We start from the raw sequence: 20,465 nt of genomic DNA on the forward strand, positions 1-20,465 counted from the left end.
CATTCGTCTCCAAGCGCTCCTTGTGGAGTTGGCCCTTGCACCAGGTTTGGAGCCGATGAGTCAGACTGCGTCAAGCACTGTGGCCTCGGTATGGAGCACGTCACTGGCACTGACCAGCACTGATCCCCATCCCTGGTACCGGCTAAAAAGCAAAGAAAGGCTAGGAGGGGGCGTTCTCCTATGTCGTGTAAAAGGAAGGAGAGAGCCAGAAGAGAGCAAAGACCTGCATGGGGCAACTGTTCCCCTCCCCAGGCTCCGACTCCTGCTGATCTGTCGAGCCCACTTCAAGACCAATCCCCTACCCTGTCCATGCTGGAGACCTTTCAGGCTGCTAAAGACATACTGTTCCTCCAGTGCCATCCACGCTGGCTGGTGAAGTGCCCCGTTTGAGGGGTAAACCTGCTGTGAGATCATTCCAGTGGTGTCTATCAGTGTGGCACTGCTCCTCCCTACAGGGGGTGCCCTGTCAGCACTCGCCTGAACAGTGCCACCAGCCCCTGAATGTGGGTCAGCTTACCTGCCAGAGTTCCCGAGCGTCAGCCCCTGAACTCTAGGCAGCGTTCCCTGGGCTCTAGGCTTTGATCCAGTGTCTGGCGCAGACCTGCAGAGGCACAGCACCAGTCCCCAGAGCCCTGGTGCCAGGAGTGCCTAAGCTGCTCTCTCAGCTCACGTCGTCGGTACGGTTCACCGTGGGCACGTCACCAGTCTCCGACATATCGGTCTTCTCGCTCCCTTCCTGATCTGTGGAGTGGCACCGCTCTCTAAGTGTGAGGTGTCACTTGCTGTGGTTCGATCGCCAATCCACTGAATGTTGCCGCTGGTCACCGGGGTTGCGGCACAAAGAGTCATCACCCCCATACAGGTCCTCAATGGAGGTCCACAGCCAGAGCCCACGGGATCGGGGTAGACATCCTGGTCCCCCAGACAAGTTTTTTTCCTCTCTCTCTCTTCCCCCTTCCTCCCCCCCCCTGCTCTCAGGCTCAGACAGCAAGAAGGAGACCCTCCCCATGGGCCAAGGCAACCTACTGGGGCATTGGCATTACTCTCTGGGCTACCAGTGGCAGCATGGCCCCAGGGCCAGTGGCTGGCCCCCTGGCAACTATGGAACCCCTGGTGATTTCTTCTCCCATTGCAGGGGCATATGTCAGTCTCAGGGACATCTAAAAGACTGTCAGCGACAGTCTCCCACTCACCCCTGACTCGGACACAGAGTCAGAGCAGGCTTCCCAGGGCCAGCCAACCTAGGCCAAGGCTCCCTTAGCAGAAGCGGTGGAGTTGGCAGACCCACCTGTACCTGCATCCTACTCATCTTTGCTCGATGAGGTGATAGCAGGGACTTCTCATGTGGTTCCCCAGGATGATGCAAGGGCCCATTAGGAGCTTTTGAAGAGGGATGCTTCAAACCTGGGGCTGGAAGTCTAGGAACTGGCAGAGCCCTGAGACTCTCTGTTCAATGTGCTAAGTACAGCAGCCCCCTCAAAGGTGGCATTGCTGGTGTGCGAGGGAGTGGTGAAAATTACTAAGGCCCTATGGCAGACACCCTCCTCCCTGCCCCCCATCTCCAAATAGACTAAAAGAAAACACTTCGTCCTTGCAAAGGGGTATGATTATATTTATACCCACCCAACCCTAAGCTCACTTATGTCGGCAGCCAATGAGCGTGATAGCCTAGGCCAACTGGGATCGATGCCTAAGAACAAGGAGGCAAAGAGGCTCAATCTCTTTGGTAGAAAAATTTATTCTATGTCTAGCCTCTAGCTGAGAGTGGGCAATCATCATGCCTTACTTGGCCATTATGATTTTAATATTCGGCAGTCCATGTCCAAGTTTATGGATTTGCTGCCAGAGGAGTCCAGGAAGGAATTCCTGGCTATCCTCAATGAGAGAAGCCCTCCAAGTGGCCTCAGATGTGGCAGACTCTGCGGCCTGGACCATGACTTCGGGCATTTCTATGAGGCAGCTGTCCTGGTTGCAGTCGTCAGCCCTATCGATGAAGGTTCAACAATCCATCCAGGACCTCCCGTTCAATGGCCTGGCACTGTTTTCAGAGCAAAAAGACAGTAAATTACATGGAATGAAAGATTCTAGGGCTACCTTGCACTTCCTGGGCCTATACACATTGGGGCTAGCGAGGAAGCAGTTTAAACTGCAACAGCCCCACAGGTTCGGGAGCCAACCTTGGTCAGAGCCCTTCTGCAAAAAGGGCAAGGGTTATAAGTGCCGGCAAGGCCATCAGCTGGCACATTTAGTTCACTCGAGCTCCACCTGTAATGAACAGGTAACAAGCGGGCATTTTGAGGGTGTTCTTGAGAGTGACCTTCCAGCCTGTGTCCTGGATCCTGCTCCCTTGTTATTTTCCAACCATTTGTCCTCCTTTCTCCCTATCCGGGTCTCTCTAACATCACACCAGTGAGTCCTAAGCACAGTAGCAGGGGGATATACTCTCCAGTTTATTTCTATTCCTCCCCAGTCCCTCTTCAGGGACCCTTCTCATGAGCATCTGCTCGCTCAGGAGTGCAGAGCCTTTCATATATTGATATTTCATGGGCATGGGCAGTTCCTACGTTTCATAGTTAGGACCGCCCACTGCCAATTTGCAGTGCTCCCTTTTGGCCTAGCAATGGTGCCAAGGGTGTTTACGAAATGCAGGTTGGTGGTGGCAGCCTGCCTCAGATGTTGGGGTACCCAGATTTACCTGTACCTTGACTGGCTCATCACGGGCCGCTCCAGGGTCCAGGTCCAGTGCAGCATAGAGATGTTGCAAGCCACTTATCAAGCCTGTTGATAAACAACAAAAATCAGTGTTGATCCCGGTCCAATGGATAGAGTTTATCGGAGCAGTACTTGACTCTATGCTAGCGAGAGCTTTCCTGCCAGAGGCCAGGTTCAGGGCAATGTCAGATCTGATTGCCAGTGTCACTACCCATCCACTCAGCATGGCCCGGGTCTGTCTCAGATTAGTGGGGCACATGTCAGCATGCATGTACGTTGTGGTTCAACTCGATTCTGGTGTTGGAAGGTGTGCCGTTCATGAGCCCGTGACCCACGGTCTCCCTGATTTCGGATGCATCTGACCTCAGTTGGGGAGCGCATCTTGGTACGCTGCGGACTCAAGGGCTATAGTCTCGAAAGGAGCTTGCATTGCATATAAACATCAGGTTGCTCAGAGCCATCCGCCTGGCTTGTGGTGTCTTCCTTCCCCAACTGTCTGACCAGGTGGTGCAAGTGTTGACGGACAACATGGCTTCTGTGTTCTATGTCAACAGGCAGAGGGGAGTTCGATTGTCAGCTCTGTACCAGGAGGTCCTCTGTCTGTGGGACTTCTGCATCCAGCAAGTAATCCACCTGGAAGCCTCGCACCTCCCTGGTGTCCAGAACAAGCTGGCGAATCGCCTCAGAAGGTCCTTCTTCTCTCACCATGAGTGGTCCCTTCACTCAGAAGTTCTCAGAATGCTCTTCCAGAAGTGAGGAGCCCCCCAAGTGGACCTGTTCTCCACCAGACAGAACAGAAAGTGTCATAAGTTTTGTTCTTTCCAAGGCCTCGGCAGCGGCTCACTATCGGATGTCTTTCTCCTGTCTTGGTCAGGGGACCTGATGTATGCCTTCCCACCAGTTCCACTCATCAGCAAAGTCCTCTAAAAAATCAAGAGGCGACAAGGCATGGGCCATTATGATCATCCCAGCATGATCTTGCCAACATTAGTTAGGCATACTCATGGATCTGGCTGTTGCAGCCACGTGGCCACTTCCCAGCCACCTGGACCTACTCTCGCAGGATTACTGTCGACTCCTGCACCTGAGCCTCACATCTCTCCACTTCGCAGCCTGGATGCTGCGTGGCTGAATCCAGAGGAACAATCCTCTAGTCAGGTACAGCAGGTTCTCTTGGAGAGCAGAAAGTCCTCCACCAGAGCAACTTATGTGGCAAAGTGGAAGCGTTTCTCTGCTGGGTGTCAGAGTGGAATATCTCCCTGACCCAGTCATCTCTGCAGTCCATCCTGGATTACCTGCTTCACTTAAAGCACTAGGGTCTCGCCTTCTCTTCAACCAACATGCACCTGGCAGCCATATCAGCCTTCCATCCTCGCAGCCAGGGTAAATTGGTGTTCTCGCATGAGATGTCGATCAGGTTCCTGAAAGGCCTTGAAAGACTCTTTCCACTGGTCCGGGACCCAGTTCCCTAATGGGACCTCAGCCTGGTCTTCTGCAGGCTCACGGGTCCACCCTTTAAGAGTATGGCTTCTTGTTCCCTTTCCCATTTGTTGTGGAAGGTGGCATTCCTTGTAGCTATTACCCCAGGAAGATGGGTCTCCGAAATCAAAGCCCTCACTTCGGAGCCCCCCATACATGGTATTTTACAAGGACAAGGTCCATCTGCAGCCCCATCTGGACTTCCTGCTAAAGGTGGTGTCGCACTTCCCTGGCAACCAGGATATCTTCCTCCCAGCGTTTTGTCTAAAGCTTCACACGACCAATGAGGAGAGGCAGCTGCGCACCAAGTCCTTCTGCAGATCGACCCAGCTCTTTATTGTGATAGCTGACAGGATGAAGGGCCTTCTGGCGTCCTTTCAGAGGACTAGAGTTTAAGTAGAATTTTTCCATCAAATAGAGATCTAGTCCTATGCTGGGATTTGAATCTAGTTTTCTCAGGATTAAGGGTCCACCATTTGAGCCCATGGCCACTTGCTCTCTCATTCATCTTATTATGGAGGTGTCTTTACTGATGGCAATAACAGTTGTCAGGAGAGGGTGAATTATACAAGCATAGATGGCAGAACCACCTCATACAATCTTTCATAAGGATAAAGTTTCAATGAACCCAACCCTAAATTACTTCCGTAGGTGATTTCAGAATTTCAGTTAGTTATTAACTTGAGTGTTGTTTTGCCAAACCACATGCAGGTTAAGGAGAACAAAAACTACACACCTTTGATTAGTGTTTCTCAAGAAGCAGTCTGTGAACCGGCGCTGTTCCCTGTGATCTCCCTGACACAGTTTAGAAAGGCAGTAAGCTGGTCCCTGGTATCAAAAACCTTGAGAAACACTGCCTTAGAGGTACACAAAGCTCTTTAATTCTGTCTTGAGAGAACTAGGCACTTCAGAATATCTATTGTTTATAAAAAGAGAGTCAATGATTATGCTGTCTTAGCACATAGGAATTCCAGTTTGATCTCCTTGTGTATCAGACTTTATCAGCTGAATGAAAAGATGCCATCTGATGAAATAATGGATCATTTCACAAGAACTCAGTCTATTTTGGTGGACTTTCTCAGGAACTTATCTATTCAGACCATTTATAAAGCAACATCTATCCATGTGTTCACTCAGCACTATGTGATGGTACAAACTTCGAGATGATGCCAAGATGGGCAGAAGTGTGCTATGGTTGCTATTCATCTAGACACCTGGTACCCACACCTTCCAAGGTCACTGCTTGGAGGTTGCCAGCAGTGGAATATGTATTCAGACAATCACTTGAAGAAGAAACCACCTGTTACTTACCTGTACAGGAACTGGTGTTCTTTGAGATGTATACATGTTCCACGATCCACCGTGCACCCCTGCTGCTCAGAATCTTAAACATTGGGTTCTGTTGGTGGCTAAGAAATGAGTGCAGTTGGGGAGCTCCCTGACTTCATGTCCTGGATGTGAAGGGCACATGTGTTTCACCAACGTACTGCTAGCTAGAAAAGTCTCAAGCTCAAGTGCACTGGGTACCCGCTCACAAATAATGGAATGTGTATATGGACAATACATCTTAAGAACACCAGTTATTGTACAGGAAATAACTATTTTTAATACAGTGTGTTAATACTTTGGGTGAAGTATCTGCACACTGCCTGCTTATAATTTCTCTGCCAGGTATGCAAAGATTTTCCCAGATATTCTCTGGTCAATCCTGTTACCCAGACATTCCTGTTCCCTCACTTGAAGCTTTGTTTCCTGGCCTACCACAAACTCTGGTCCATGAACTTAGTAAGTCATTGACTCCCCCGTCAGCTGCACTCTCAGGCTTCATTTTCTAGCCAGCCTCTCAATCCCTGGTTCCCTCCAGGCACTCTCCCTCTGCTTAAGCCTTCGGAAAGGGAGCCGTTCTGTTGCAACTTAAGTTCTGACAGATACCAAAGATGCTGCATATCAGAGCTCAGAATTCTTCTCTCCCAGTCAACTTTGTCCCAGTTCTATCTTCCGCAGTTCTTGGCAATTCTGGAATGCAGTTAAACACTAAAGCAGTTAAAACTGTAATATTAATCGCTTAGTAATGAAACTTCGCTTGTTGGGTCACTTTAAAACTTGACAAACAAGTAACTTGTGGCAATCTTATTAATAACTATAACAATTCATTAATAACATTTGTGAAAAATTCCAGATGTTCAAGTATATAGAGATCCATTACACATGTGAAATATTGACTTCTTAAATATTTTCTGTAGTGAGAAGGCAGTGGCTGAAGAATTTTGAATCTGTTATAAAATCTAAACCAGCTATTTTTGGATTCAATACCATATGAAAGTTTAGCTTCTAGCTTCTAAATTCTTCTCCTAACAAGTTTTAGTCAAACATTTTCAGACAGATCGCTTAATCCAATCCAGTATTGGGCAGTGGCATTAGAAAATGATTTTCAAATCTCAATGTGAAACCTTAACTATGAAGCCACTATGTTGCCTCCATGATTAACTCTTCCATTTTTATAGTCATCAGTACTTCCTTTGACTTGAGGGAGGTTGTCTTCACAATGTCTTACAATAGGTTCTGCGGAATAGACAGGTGTTGCCACTATTCTTTTTTCCCCGCCTTATGAGGATAGGTTGGAACTAGTTCTGAGTCCACAAACCTATTTTAAAGCCTGATTCTGCAAACAGGCATTGATTAGCACTTCATTTATCTGGGACTACTTGCCAGAGCAAGTTCTATAAAGGTTTGCAGAATCTGACTCCTAGAGAGAGTATTCTTGAGAAATCCAGAATAATCTTTCACCCACAATAACAGAGCACCCTACCTGGATTGCGTCCTGGATCACTAAGGACTACAAATCCCAAGAAGGGGAATAGAGTTCTGTGTGGTGTTATAAAACATTTTGTTACACATTTTCATGACCATAAGTATTTAAAAAACAGCCTAGTTTTTTGTGTATCACTTCGTTTTCAAGCTCAATAACTAATTAATCTCCTGTATGTGGGGGTGTCCAATTAGCTTTTGTTAATTGGAGAGACATGCATATAGCTCTGCATGTCAGGGGTAGAATAGACCTTAGTGACTAGTTCAGAAGAAACCATAAAAGGTCTTTGTCAAAGGTTGTGACTTCTTGCAATCTCTTGCATAAAAGTATTGTGTAGTTGGAGGTATATAATGTTGTACAAAGACAACTGTATTTTTTTTTTAGGAAATGCATACTGCAAATATGATGAATGTTTTATAATGTGGCAGGTCTTGAAGAATTGATGACACTGGAAGAAAAGGCTAAACTCTATGCAGCAATTGGGTATAGTGAAACAGCTGTTGATCCAACGTTGCCAAAAACAGTAAGTAAGATTTGGCTATCTTATTTGATCAGCAAACATTTTTAATATATACCATATTTATATATAATTAGCAGTTTTACACTGAAAAATACACACAATTTGGGATCATTTATATATTACTTTGATCTCTTAAATGTCTGTTTTCATTTCTCCTCCCTCTTCTCTTACTTGTTTGAACTATTGTGTGGTTTTTTTGTTAATTTACTTTCTGCTGTGATTTGCTCAAAAAGTTTCTTCTTTAACTGGATATTATCAAGTGACATTGGGATCTTGAGGATGATGATATTTTGAGGAATTCAAATCTTATTCTCAGGTTTTTCTTGGAGCTCATCGTCAGAAAGTTTTAATGTATTTTTAAAGTGTCAAGCTAGAATAAAATCATAGTATTTGCGTATTTAAACAAATACTTTACTTATTCCTTTGAAAAAAGAGCTTGCATATTTGTGTTCATTAAAATTTAGAAATTATTCAAAATAGGGTATGTTAATAACAGCCAGTGTTCATGCTTGTAGTAGTTTGGCAAAGTTTTAATATTTTCTTTTGGAAGGCCTCTGTGTATTCCCACTTGTGAAATATGGTGCCCCTGTTGACAAGCTGTGGAACTGCCTTGAAAAAACAGTGTCTGTTGGCTGATCTTGTGTGAATGTTGATGTCATTCCTCTACTTTACATAAGGGAATACCCCTCACCCCCTAGCTCATATTATTTTCCCACCACTGCAGAGAGCACCCACAACTTGACACTTTGTCCTTAGGCTAGGTTTTTGCATAGTCTCTCTTATTTGCTGGTAGTGAGTTTGTATAGAATAGTATAGGATAATTTTGCATACTTAACTTGCCTTAGTCCCCTCATAGGCACCATCTTGGGCACCCTAAAGGAGTCCTGACCCAAGACTTGTGAATCCGACTCATGCCCTTCCTGACTTCTGAAAGAAAGTCATGAAGAGCTGGAGTCACTTCTGAACAAAATAGCCAATGCCTCATTCATAGAAGAAATCTTTTCTTCCTTCAAATATGCAAAAGTCTGCCCCACACTGAAACAACCCTCCCTGGATACTTCAGTTCTAGCAATCATCATTCACTGTTCTAGCAACCTACCCATTCCTAAGCAAGCTCATACAGAAACTATCAAAAGGCCAACTACAAGCTCATCTAATTGAAGCTAACATTCTTGACGTGGCACAATCTGGATTCAGGCCCTTCAGAATGGAAACTGCTTTAGTGACACTGATGGATGATTTCTGCTGTCAATGAATAGTGGATAGACATCCTTTCTCATCCTCCTGGATGTGTCTGCAGCGTTCGACACTACGGAGGTTCATGAGTAAGGCCCTGAGAAAATCAATATTTTTTTTAAATTCATGGCTGTATCATGGATAATGTACAGAATTTTGCAGAATGTGCATGGTCAGCAAATGTCTTTCACCATCCGCTGAACAACTGCAATTTTTTCAACAGCAGGGAGCCAGAAACAAGCATCCATGCATGCTGGTTTTGTGCTTGCTATGGCTCAGTGCATGCATGTGTGGCAGCATCATAATGTCAGAGCAGCAGTTGGGGTGGGGGACTAGGTGGCTGGTTTTATGCCAGGCCAGTAGCCAGTGCTGCTGCCTCTTGGAACACCTGCAATGTGAGCCCTGCTTCTACCTTGCTGCTGCTCATTTTCCAAATGGTGGCAGCACTGGCTATTGTGCCTCAAATGAAAACAGACATTGAGTCCCACTCTGAACTGCTGTTCCCAACATGAGGCACACTGAGCACGAGACCACTGCGTGAGAATGCCCAATTCTGCCTCCCTGCTGTTGGTAAAATCATGGTGTTGGGCTAACTATGTGATTTTTATGCAGTCCATGAAGGTGAAGACCTAGCCTTAGTTATTCATTTCTTCACCACCTCTTGAATGTACTGTAGCAATACCTTGGCATGAAACATTCAGCACTTAAAGTCCAGTACAAAGTGCTGCACCGCATCTCTTCAGAGCACAGGCTACTCTGAGCCCATCATACCTGTTCTTCTTCGAATGCTTGTTCACATCCATTCCACATTAGGTGTGCGTGTGCCCCGTGCATGGGTGTCGGAAACTTTTTCCCTTAGTGGCTCCCGTCGGGTCGGCAGGGGAGCCTGCCAGAGCAGTTCCTCCACGCTGGTGCATATATACCCCTGCCAACCCGACCCCCCTTCAGTTCCTTCTTACTGTCCGTGGCGGCGTTGGAACAACTCTTCTCTCGCTTGCAAGTGATCCCTTAGTACAGTTGTAACAGTTATCAGTAGTTAGCAGTTATCTGTAGTTAATAGCTATCAGTAGTTAGCACTTCTTAATAATAGATAGCTAAGTTTCCTTTGTTTTAGGTGTCTGGAAGTTGTTTCCAGCACCAGCCCTGGGCTGTGGGGCATGCCGCAGGCCCAAGGGTTTAAGGCTTGTGCCACGTGCTGCAAGCCTATGCCAATCAGTGATCCCCACGACTCGTGTCTCTCTTGTTTGGGGAAGCGTACCAGACTGAGCACTGCAAGATATGTAAGGCCTTTAAGCCAAGAACTAAGAAAGAGAGAGACTTTCGCCTCAAGCAGTTGCTCATGCACTACAACCTCCGGCCTCAGACCAGTCGGCTTCGGTGCCGGCGTCCTTGCTGCGGAGTGCCCCGGCATCAATCCGTGATCCGGTACCGGTGGGGCACCGCAAGCATGCGGCACTGAAACAACAGGACAAGCCCTGGCACTGCTCGACCTCTCCAGTACAGTCGAAGGGGCAGCCGAAAGGCGATAGAGGGCGCTCCCCACATAAGAAGGCCGTGCCTCCCAAGGGACCAAGCACTTAAAAGGGCAGTGCGGCCCCAGGACATGCACCGGCATTTGTGTCTCCAGCACCGCAGGACCCGTCGAGCCCCGGGCTAAGTGGGCCGAGTGCAGAAGAAGGGCTGGAGGGCATCCTAGAACAGCCCTCCACGCTAGACACCTTTGAGGCAGCAAAAGACCTCATCGAGCTATCGGCGGCAAGCCCCCGCCCTGGCAAGGAGCAGCCTCCGGCACCATCGCCAAGGGTGCCGTCCAGAGGCAAGCTGGCAATGGTGCGCTGCTCGAGGTCACCTCCCCGGCACCGCTCCTGGCACTGGTCCTGGTTGAGCTCAGCCTCCATGGACTCCCAGCTACCTTTGACTCAGCGGGACTCGATGGCACTGGAACCAAGCCAGCGCACGGCACCAGCTCCCCCGGCGCACTGTTCCCCGGCACCGCCACTAAGCCGGCACCAAGGGGACATAAGGCCACAATCCCCGGCCCTGGGTAGAAGGCAGTGATCCCGGTCCCGAGCGCATTGATACTGATTCCGGTCCCGGTTGGGGAGAAGCTGCTCTCCAGCCGACCCGACAGCACCATACCACGGCACCACCTTGGCCTTCAAGATCGGCCTCCTTAGAATCTGAGGTCGACTCAGGCCACTCCAGCTACGCCCGCAGAGCACCGGCTAGCAGGGAGCCCCAGACCGCGTGGCATCCCCAATGGGGACCGCTGGGACAATGGCCCTTTTAGACACCCTGGGCCATCAGCAGCAAGGGACCTCCTCCAGAGCTTCGAGGTCCGGCTATTTGGTGCACCGGTCTTGGTCCCCACACAGACACCCCTCCACACCCAAGGAGGCTACGGTATCCAGGCAGCCAGATGCTTCTCCGGAACACCGGCGAGCGGAAGCGGCACTGAGCCCAGGGACAGTCTACCAAGCAGGGCTCGGATGCGCCCCCGACATATGATGATGGGCAGGAAGAACAAACGGAGGAGACTCAGCAGCCCTCACCTCCTCATCGTCCCCAGACGAGGCTGTGGCGGGCACGGCGGTGTCAAGGCCTCCCCCGATCGACCACAGGGCACGTCAGGAGCTGCTCCGAAGGGTCAACCAAAATTTGGGCCTACAGGCGGAGAAAACAGTGCAGCAGGAGGATCCTATGGTGGACATACTAAGCCCTTAAGGTCCCTCCAGAATTGTGCTCCCGCTCATAAAGACCATCCGGTCTAACTACAAGACGGTCTGGCAAATCCCAGCCTCCAGCACACCGACAGCAAGGGAGGTGGAGAAGAAGTACTTTGCCCCTTCCAAGGGCTACAACTTCCTTTTTTCTCATCCGACCCCCTGTTCGCTGGTCGTCTGAGCCGTGAACGAACGGGAGCGTCATGGCCAGCAAGCCCCGGCCCCCAAGGCCAAGGAGGCTAAACGTTTGGACCTCTTTGACAAGAAGGTCTACTCTTCTGGGGGCCTCCAATTACGGACTGCGAACCAGCAGACGATCCTAAACAGGCACATTTTTAATTCCTGGGCAGCAGTTTCCAAATTTAAAGACTTATTGCCCCAGGGCTCTCAGCCTGAGTTCATGGCCCTCGTAGAAGTGGGAAAAGCAGTCACCAAGACCTCTTTACAAGCCTCTCTGGACTCAGCAGATGCAGCAGCCAGAACAATCACCTCAGGTGTGGTGATGAGGCGTTCGGCGTGGTTTCAGGCTTTGGGCCTTCTGCCAGAGGTCCAGAACACCATCCAGGACCTCCCCGTTGAAGAGTCTGGCCTCTTTTCCGACCAGACGGATGCCAGGCTGCATAGTCTTAAAGACTCTTGGGCAACCCTCAAGTCGTTAGGTATGCACACCCCGGCGACTCAGAGGAAGCCATTCAAGCCCCAACCATTGCAACAATGGCAGTACCAGCCCCACCCTTGGCAGGACCCTTACCACAGGAGGGGCAAAGACAACAGGCGAAGGCGGAATAACACGCCTAGTCAAGGCCAAGACCAGGGCAAGCCCCAGCCTGGCAGCAAACAGGGGTTTTGAAGGTGCGCTCGAGGACAGTGTATCAACCCAGCTCCCAGATCCTTCCCCACGTTTCTTGGACCACTTGTCCCACTTCTACCAGGCCCATATAATGTTGGACCGTTGGGTCTTACACATAGTACAAGTGGGTTACACGCTGCTGTTCTCCTCCTTCCCTCCTACCCACCCCCCTTCCCTTTACCTCTTCAGGGACCCTTCTCACGAGCAATTCCTTATGCAGGAGGTACAGTTGCTCCTAGAGGCGGCGGTGGTGGAACTAAGGGGAAAGGAGTTTTACTCCCGCTACTTTCTCATCCCAAAGGCAAAGGGGGGCCTTCGGCCCATTTTAGACCTTCTTGGGCTCAACAAGTTCTTAGTCAAGGTCCACTTCCATATGGTCTCCCTAGGCACTATTATCCTGTCCCTGGATCTGGGGGTTGGTACGCTGCCCTCGATATGAAAGATGCCTACTTTCACATCGCTATTCACCCTGCTCACTGGCGGTTCTTACAATTAGCCATAAACCAGCAGCATTACTAGTTCACAGTCCTCCTGTTTGGCCAGGCGGCAGCCCCCCACATCTTCACAAAGTGCATGTCAGTAGTGGCAGCCTTCCTGTGAAAGAGGAGAATACGGGTATACCCATACCTAGATGATTGGCTCCTTGTGGGTCGGTCCGAAGAGGAGGTCTGCTCCCATGTGACAGTGGCCCTATATGCATTCCGCAAGCTGGACCTTCTAGTCAACTTGCTCAGGTCTTCCCTGATACCAACCCAAAGGTTGGAGTTGATTGGGGTAGTGCTGGACTTGGCACAGATATGAGCGAGCCTTCCAGAGGTTCCTGGCCATCCAGCGGTTCATAGACTCGATGCTAAGGTTCCCCACTACCACGTCCAGATGCTGCCTCCAGCTCCTAGGGCACATGGCAGCGTGCATCCACGTAGTGAAATATGCTCGACTGCGGCTCAGGACTTTACAAGCATGGCTTGCCTGATTGTATCACCTGGGCAGGGATCCCCTAGACCTTGTCGTGATGGTTCTGGCCCAGGTGTTGGACTCCCTGCGCCGGTGGCTCAATCGGCCGGTAGTATGCGAGGGTATCCCCTTTGCCTCACTGCAGCCTGCTCTGATGCTGGTGACAGTCGCGTCAGACCTTGGCTGGGGAGCTCACTTAGGGGACCTAAGGGCGCAGGGCTTATGGTCCGAGGCCGAGATGTTGCTCCACATCAATGTGAAGGAACTCAGGGCGGTTCGGTTAGCCTGCCAAACCTTTCACGCTACTCTGGAAGGTCATAGCGTGACAGTTCTGACAGACAACACCACCGCCATGTTTTATATAAATAAGCAGGACAGAGCCTGCTCTTTTCCCTTGTGCCGAGAGGCCCCTCTTCTGTGGGACTTTTGTATAGCCTGCTCCATCCATCTCATAGCATCATATCTCTTGGGAGAACGGAACAAGCTAGTGGACAGCCTCAGCAGGTTGTACTGCATGCACAAGTGCTCGATAAGATCGGACATCTTGCAGTCAGTCTTCCAGAAGTGGGAGTTTCCCCAAATGGATCTCTTTGCCACCAAGGACAACAGCCAATGTCCGCAGTTTTGCTTTTTCCAGAACCACAGTCCAGGCTCGGTCGCAGATGCTTTCGCGATCCCTTGGAGTGGGAGTCTGAAGTACGCCTTCCCTCCGCTCCCGCTCATCCACAGAGTCCTCCTCAAAGTTCGCAGGGACCATGTGATGATAATTTGGATCGCTCCACACGTAATGTGTAATGGACGTGAATAAAACATCTCGAAGAACAACAATTACGAAAGATAGGTAACCGTTTTTTCTCTGCCCTGCCTTCCCATAGAATTTTCAATCAAGTCAGTTTCTCTAGACATTCAGCTGTGTGGGCGACAGACCATTCAGATCTCACCACTTTCCACTCCAAGTGCAAGGCAAATTTCTTTGACCTTGTCTTCTCTAAAATAAACACATAGCAATTGGTATATTTAACCCTCCCACACCTCTAAAAGTAGATATGTCACTGCACACACTTCTCCCCCGGGAGAGAGGATGAGAGAACAAATGTGACAGATATGTAATCACATAGCTTAATGTACTACTGGAAAATGTTCATATACTATGGTGATGAGCCCTGTATAAAAACCTATATAAAATCTAACCTGGAGGTTTTCCTGACTTGTTCTCAAGGACCCCAGTCATCTTCCTTTGCCCCAGGTTCAGACATCATGGAAGTATCTGATGCAGTCCTCTTCATCTGTCCATGTGGCCCTGCATACATCATTCCATGGAAGATCTGCTGGAGGCAGATACTAATACGCTTTCCAGCACCATGACAAGTGCTGTCCCTTGGCACAGATGCCTTTGCAGCCACCTATTTCTAACCCAGCACCTGTGCAACCTTTGGAGCTGTCAAGGGACCTCTCAGATCAGCAGGAAGATCTGCCTAAGTCTGAGGATGGGATGAGTGTCCTTCAGAGGAACCATAGGAGTCCCTTCCGGAAGAACATACAGATGGCACCTCACCAGAAGATCAGAAAGGTGCTTCATCTGTCCAACCTTCTGATGAACAGTAACTGTTTTTGAGGAACTATTGGGGAGAATGGCAAACTGCAGCTGCAAATAGGCTACAGCACTGGAGACATCAAATCCCCTGTTGGATGTGTTACAAATGCAGACCAGGGATAAACTAGCTCTACTTACCAGCTCCAGCCTTCTTAACCTGGCCAAGGATGTCTAGCTCACGCTCTTCTCATCCTCACCTGTATCGAAGAGAGCTGAAGGGTATCAATTTTTGCTGTGTTGTCCTTTGGCAAACTCCATGGTGGGATCTGTACCATAGGAAAGAGTTAGAGGCAACAAGACAAGACCTCTCAACTCTTCCCTTTCTGACTTACAGGAACCTCAGGTTTTGCCTAAAGAGCCTATTTGTGTGGCTTACTAGACCTTTGAGTGGTCAACTCTCAAGCAGTTGTGTTCCACTGTAATTATGCCCTGTGGGAAGCGATGATGCCTTGCCCAAGTCAAAGAAGGAAGCAGCCTGGACTGTACTCTGAAAGTATCATATGCATATTAGACACTACCTAAGAGCAACATGTGGTGCCTTGGACTCCAGTGCCAGAAGGGAGTCCAAAGGAGTGGCTCTAGAGAGGTACTCCTGGCTGAAATCCTGTGAATGTCCTATTGGAAGAAATGGATTCTCTTTTCAGGAAGGGAGCCATAGAGGAGGTTCCACAGAAATCCAGAGAAAAAAGGCCTTTACTTCACCTTAGAAATCTCAACAGATGCATAAGAATGCTCAAGTTCAGGATGCTCACTGTAAGGGACATTATCTGTTCCTTATCCGAGGGAGACTGGTATGTGCCTCTCAGTTGAAAGGGCACCACTTCTTTGTGGTTATTAAGCACAGATCAGGTATCCGAGGTTCTATGTGGGGATGATGCACTACCACTTCAGAGTTCCTCTTTTGGGCTTGTTCACAGCTCGAAGAGTCTTCCCTGTGATGCTTCCCGTGAGATCCAGGGTTGTGTAGTACCTCACCACCACCTGCTCTTAGTGTGAAGCAGCCTTGTCTGTTCCTGCTGTGTATCAGCTTTCTGAATCCATCAGTCTGTGGTAACACAAGCTTTACCTTGCAGGCCTCTAGTAACAGGCCTCTAGTAACGTGCCAACCACTGAGTCCCTGGAGCATTCACCTTGGTGGGGATGAAAATGTGAACGCAGGCTTACTCAGTAGGTGGTCACATGATCAACACAGGTGTTCAGTGAAACCAGTGGTGACCAGTGCACTATGTCACAGATGGGTTCACGAGGTAATAAACCTCTTTGAACAAAACATCTAATGCCAAGTGTATTGAATGGGAGCGCGCACTGTCAAAAGCTGTCTGATGTGGTTCTGCTAGACTGGAGACAATTTCTTTACACCTTCCAGTCTTTCTTCCTGTTACCCAGAGTCATAAGGAAAATCACTGTGGACAGATCACATACTAATAGCCCCAATTTGTCATGTCAGCACTGGTATCTAGATCTGTACCTGGCCAGGGATCCACCATATTTGCTGCCTTTCTCTGCAGGCCTGCGTCAATAACAAGGGGAGGATTCTGCATCCCAATCCAAAGACACTTCACTTGGCATTGTGGAGGAGGAACCTGCTAACTAATGTGGACTGTTTATGCTCTGAGTTCAAGTCTCTCTCTCTTGTAATCCAGGAAGAGCTTCACTATGAAATGCTATAGACAAAAAAAGGAAACAGTTTACCATCTGGGCCATTGGTAAAGGATTTGTTCCCTCTCAAGCTGGGTCTCTGCAGTCCTAGAGTGCCATGTACACCTGAAGTCTCAGGGCTTAGCTGTAGCCACGCTAATAGTCCATAGGGCAGCAGTTACCTGTTCATCACATTTATGTTATGGACAAACACATCTTCTCTTACCTTACAGTCTCCAGATTTCTTAAGGACATGGTAAGTTTGTTTTCCCCCATTAGGGAGCCTCTACTTTTATGGGACCTAAAACTTGTCCTAACAAAGCCAATGAGCTCTCCTTATGAGCCTCTGACGGAAGCCTGTCTCAAACCTTTATTGATCAAAACTGCCTTCCTCATTGCAGCTGCTGTTTTGATGGCTTCTCCATCTTGTATTGTATTACACAAGACAAAGTCACATTGAAATCCCATCCCAGTTTCATGCTTAAGATGGTCTCAGATTTCCCCCTAGTTCAGTGTATTTCCCTGCCTGTGTTCTTCTCCAGACCCCATTTCCAAACCCTAAATATCAAGTGGGCATTCTATTCTTATCTGGAAAATACCAAGCCGTTAGAAAATCCAGTAGGTTATTTGTAGCATGTGGCCAGAGAGACTCTGTGACCAAACAGACTTTCTCATGGATTAGGAATTGTATAGAACATTGTTACATTTTAATTAGGAAACTAGTAACCTATTGTTTAAAGATCCATTCCATGACAACCACTGTAACATCATTGGCATGCCTTAGCAGGTTCCCCTGATGGATGTAGCATCTTGCTCCAATGCCTGATTTGGGAGAGTTGTGTTACAGTTTATATTTACCTAACAACTCCTAGTTCACTGTTCTCCTGGTGAAGCACTGCTTGGTAATCTTCTCAAGTAGAATAAACAGGAGCCCTCGAAGAAAAGGGTTACTTTCCAGTAACTGTTCTTCAGGAGTTGCCCCGTACATTCATACTGTTTACCTACTCTCACCTCTGCATTGCAGTTTTGTCTACTCTGCAGTTAGTGGGGAGAGAGCTTGGATGGTTGGGGTGGCATGTGTGCATTCCTACAGAGGGGATGACATCACTGTTATGTGAGATCTCTTGTGAAACCTCCTATGACATGAGTTTTCAAGGTAGTACCACCACTTAATGCCAGGAGAGCAAGTGTGAATGCACCAAGGTGACTCTCAAACTACAACACTTAATGGTAGATGATCTCTTTATTGTACTTTTTCCTGTTTTACATAGTATGAAGCCATGAAGCTTTCTGTAAAGCTGTTAAGCATGTCCATATCAATAAGGGAAAACAAGGAGAAACCTGAGCTGATCAAATTTGCAATAATTGACTTGAGCACAATGTTAACGCAAAGACCAGGTGCGCAAGCAATAAGGTAAGCCTTTTCCATCAAACTATTTTTATTCCTCATAAAATGGCCAAGATATTAATAAAAATGGTGCTTAGCTTCCAGTCTTCATTGTGCTAAAGTTAACAGACCCATTACAATAGCTAGTTTAGCCTGTTTGCAGCTTGGGGGTAGAACCAGATTGGTCAGTTACTGGCAGTAAGGGAATTCCCCATCCCTAGAGCACCAGGACAGTTTTATCTTCCTCCACAGCTGCTGGCTGGCTTTAACTCATCCTCCCTGCTGCAGAACTTTACGAGGAAAATTCTAATCTGTTTCAAATATCTCTCTGGTTCCCAGTTGTGTCCTAGGGGTAGCATTTTCTTTTTGGGGAGTTCCCCCAGCTTTGCTTCCTCCTTTGAGTTACTGCAGCAGCTGTTGCCTCTACAGCCTTCAGGGAGAAGTGTAGGCTGAAAAAGCCCTAATGCTTATTAGGTGCATCTGGGGAGCTCGGCAGTTGGTGTGCCATCATTGTGAGGGATGTATACGAGTCCCGATACTGCTTCTTTAAGAGTGCCATGGCCAGATATGATGGATCTGCCTGGGTTTCCTTGTTTTGTAACTTCAGAAGCATATAGATGGTCCTTGGGGGGGTGGAGAGAGATTTGGGGAGGTGAGGTTGTAGAGTTTCTCTTGAAGTCAGTGGTTTCCCCAGGAATTGAAATGGGGGGTGTGTGTGTTTGAATTTACAGGGTTTGTGTGTCAGGACCGATGAGATATATAAAAGAGATATGAATAAAGTAAATGTTTTGTTAGTATAATGCAAATTTAACATAAGGATAATGCAAGTTACACCAAAACATATAACAGGTCTAGATTTTTAAAAACAAACTTTAAAAAAAATGTATTTAATTTAAATTGACTTTTGAAAAGTAAGCCATCATGGGATAAGAGGGAAGTCCTATAACAGGATTAAAAAAAGAACTGGATAAATTCCTGGAGAATAGGTCCATCGGTGGCTATTAGCCAGGATGGGGAGGGATGCAACACCATGCTCTGAGTGTCCCTAGCCTGTTTGCCGGAAGCTGGGAATGGGCAACAGGGGATGGATCATTTGATGATTACCTGTTCTGTTCATTCCCTCTGAAGCACCTGGCCTTGACCACTGGGCTATATGGACCATTGGTGTGACCCAATATGACCATTCTTATGTAAAAATTAATTATAATAATAAAAATGTTTAGTACAGAAACTCCCCAACATAATGACCTATCAAGATAGCAACAATGTGAGATAACAACCTTGGCAAATAATGCATTTTAAAAATCTTGGCCTATTAGGAAACATATTTATATAAGTTTCCATTCCCAGTTACAAATCTAGCATTCTGGAGCAAAGTCACTAAAATATAGTCCAGCAAACAAATGTTTATTTAACGTGCCCCTCACTTTTCCCTCCACCTCACTCCCACTCACCGGTGTTGTCCTTGGTCAGTGGAGACTCAGAGTTCAGAGGTGCTTTCACTTGAGTACACCTCCCAGGTGGGGGGCAAGAAGGCACCTTGCTCGTTCCTCCAGCTGCTCACTGTTCGCTCTGGCCACGGCTGTTCATTGTGCCACCGTTCACTCCACCACTCTGTTGCCAATGGCCCTGCACAGTCACCTTCTGCTGCCACCTGCCACTGTGACCTCTGCGAGTTGGTCTCTTGAGGTTCCACCCAGCTTTCAGTGATTTCAGCGGAGCTCTCAGTGGGGGAACCTCGCTGCTAGTGCAGTCTGGGCTGTCTTTTACACAAAAACACTGTCCCCACAGGAATACTGTCCCCACAGCAGGACTAAGCACTTAGACCTGATTATCAGTGATTTCAGCTGCAGTGGTCACTTAACAGAACAAAAGACTATCTATGGAGCCTAATCAGCTCTGTCTTTAAACAGTGGAGAGGGACAGGTCCCTAACCTCTCCCTTGATGCCCTCAATCAGCACAGGCTAAGTACATTTCTACTGCCCTTTACTCATACAATAAGAACAACAACATTTCATTCCCACCCCTACCCCACATTCAAGTGTTTTTTTGTAACCCAACCCCAGCCAAAATCTGTCACTTGAGCAACACAGCTCTGTTTGCTGGATATGTAGGTAGATTAGGTGTGAATGTAAACACAGTATGGTCCTGAAGCCTTCCCCCCAGCTCATCATTAGCTGTCAGGGAGAGCTCATTTAGACTTTGCTTACAAATCATCATTTGAAATTATTAGGTTGGCCAACATCACTGAAATGAATGCACTGACATTGTCATAAAAAGCAACAGCTGTATAAGGAAGCTAATCTCTGTTCCTACTTTTCAAATCTATTATACTTTCAGATACACGTATTTTTTCATACACTGAATATGCTTTTAAAGTGTGTATTAATGTTTCAATTTCAGTTCAAATTTCCAAACAGTCACTAAATTGGCATGTTTCAGAGTAGCAGCCGTGTTAGTCTGTATTCGCAAAAAGAACAGGAGTACTTGTGGCACCTTAGAGACTAACAAATGTATTTGAGCATAAGCTTTCGTGGGCCCACTTCATCGGATGCATAGAAT

General features: G+C 47.8%; 1 protein-coding gene and 1 long non-coding RNA gene across 4 annotated transcripts in view; one reads left to right on the top strand and one right to left on the bottom strand.

Annotated features, from left to right (window-relative positions):
• The window catches only part of VPS13A (vacuolar protein sorting 13 homolog A), a 302,560-nt gene that overhangs the window by 61,773 nt on the left and 220,322 nt on the right, over positions 1 to 20,465 (top strand). For both annotated transcript variants that reach the window (XM_045020500.1, XM_045020501.1), the window contains exons 16-17: positions 7,429 to 7,523; positions 17,787 to 17,929. In XM_045020500.1, coding sequence (XP_044876435.1) covers positions 7,429 to 7,523; positions 17,787 to 17,929 — 238 coding nt within the window. The remainder of the gene's footprint in view (positions 1 to 7,428; positions 7,524 to 17,786; positions 17,930 to 20,465) is intronic.
• LOC123372427 lies at positions 1,814 to 16,059 on the bottom strand. Of its 2 annotated transcripts, none has more exons than XR_006580281.1 (3): positions 15,630 to 16,059; positions 2,696 to 2,778; positions 1,814 to 2,038 (listed from the first exon to the last, which is right to left on the bottom strand). It is a non-coding gene; the product is annotated as an uncharacterized LOC123372427 (long non-coding RNA). The 2 variants fall into 2 exon arrangements; XR_006580282.1 differs by lacking the exon at positions 15,630 to 16,059 and adding an exon at positions 5,953 to 6,200.

The sequence above is a fragment of the Mauremys mutica genome, chromosome 6, assembly GCF_020497125.1.
Source record: "Mauremys mutica isolate MM-2020 ecotype Southern chromosome 6, ASM2049712v1, whole genome shotgun sequence".
In the NCBI taxonomy this organism is placed as follows: Eukaryota; Metazoa; Chordata; order Testudines; family Geoemydidae; genus Mauremys; species Mauremys mutica.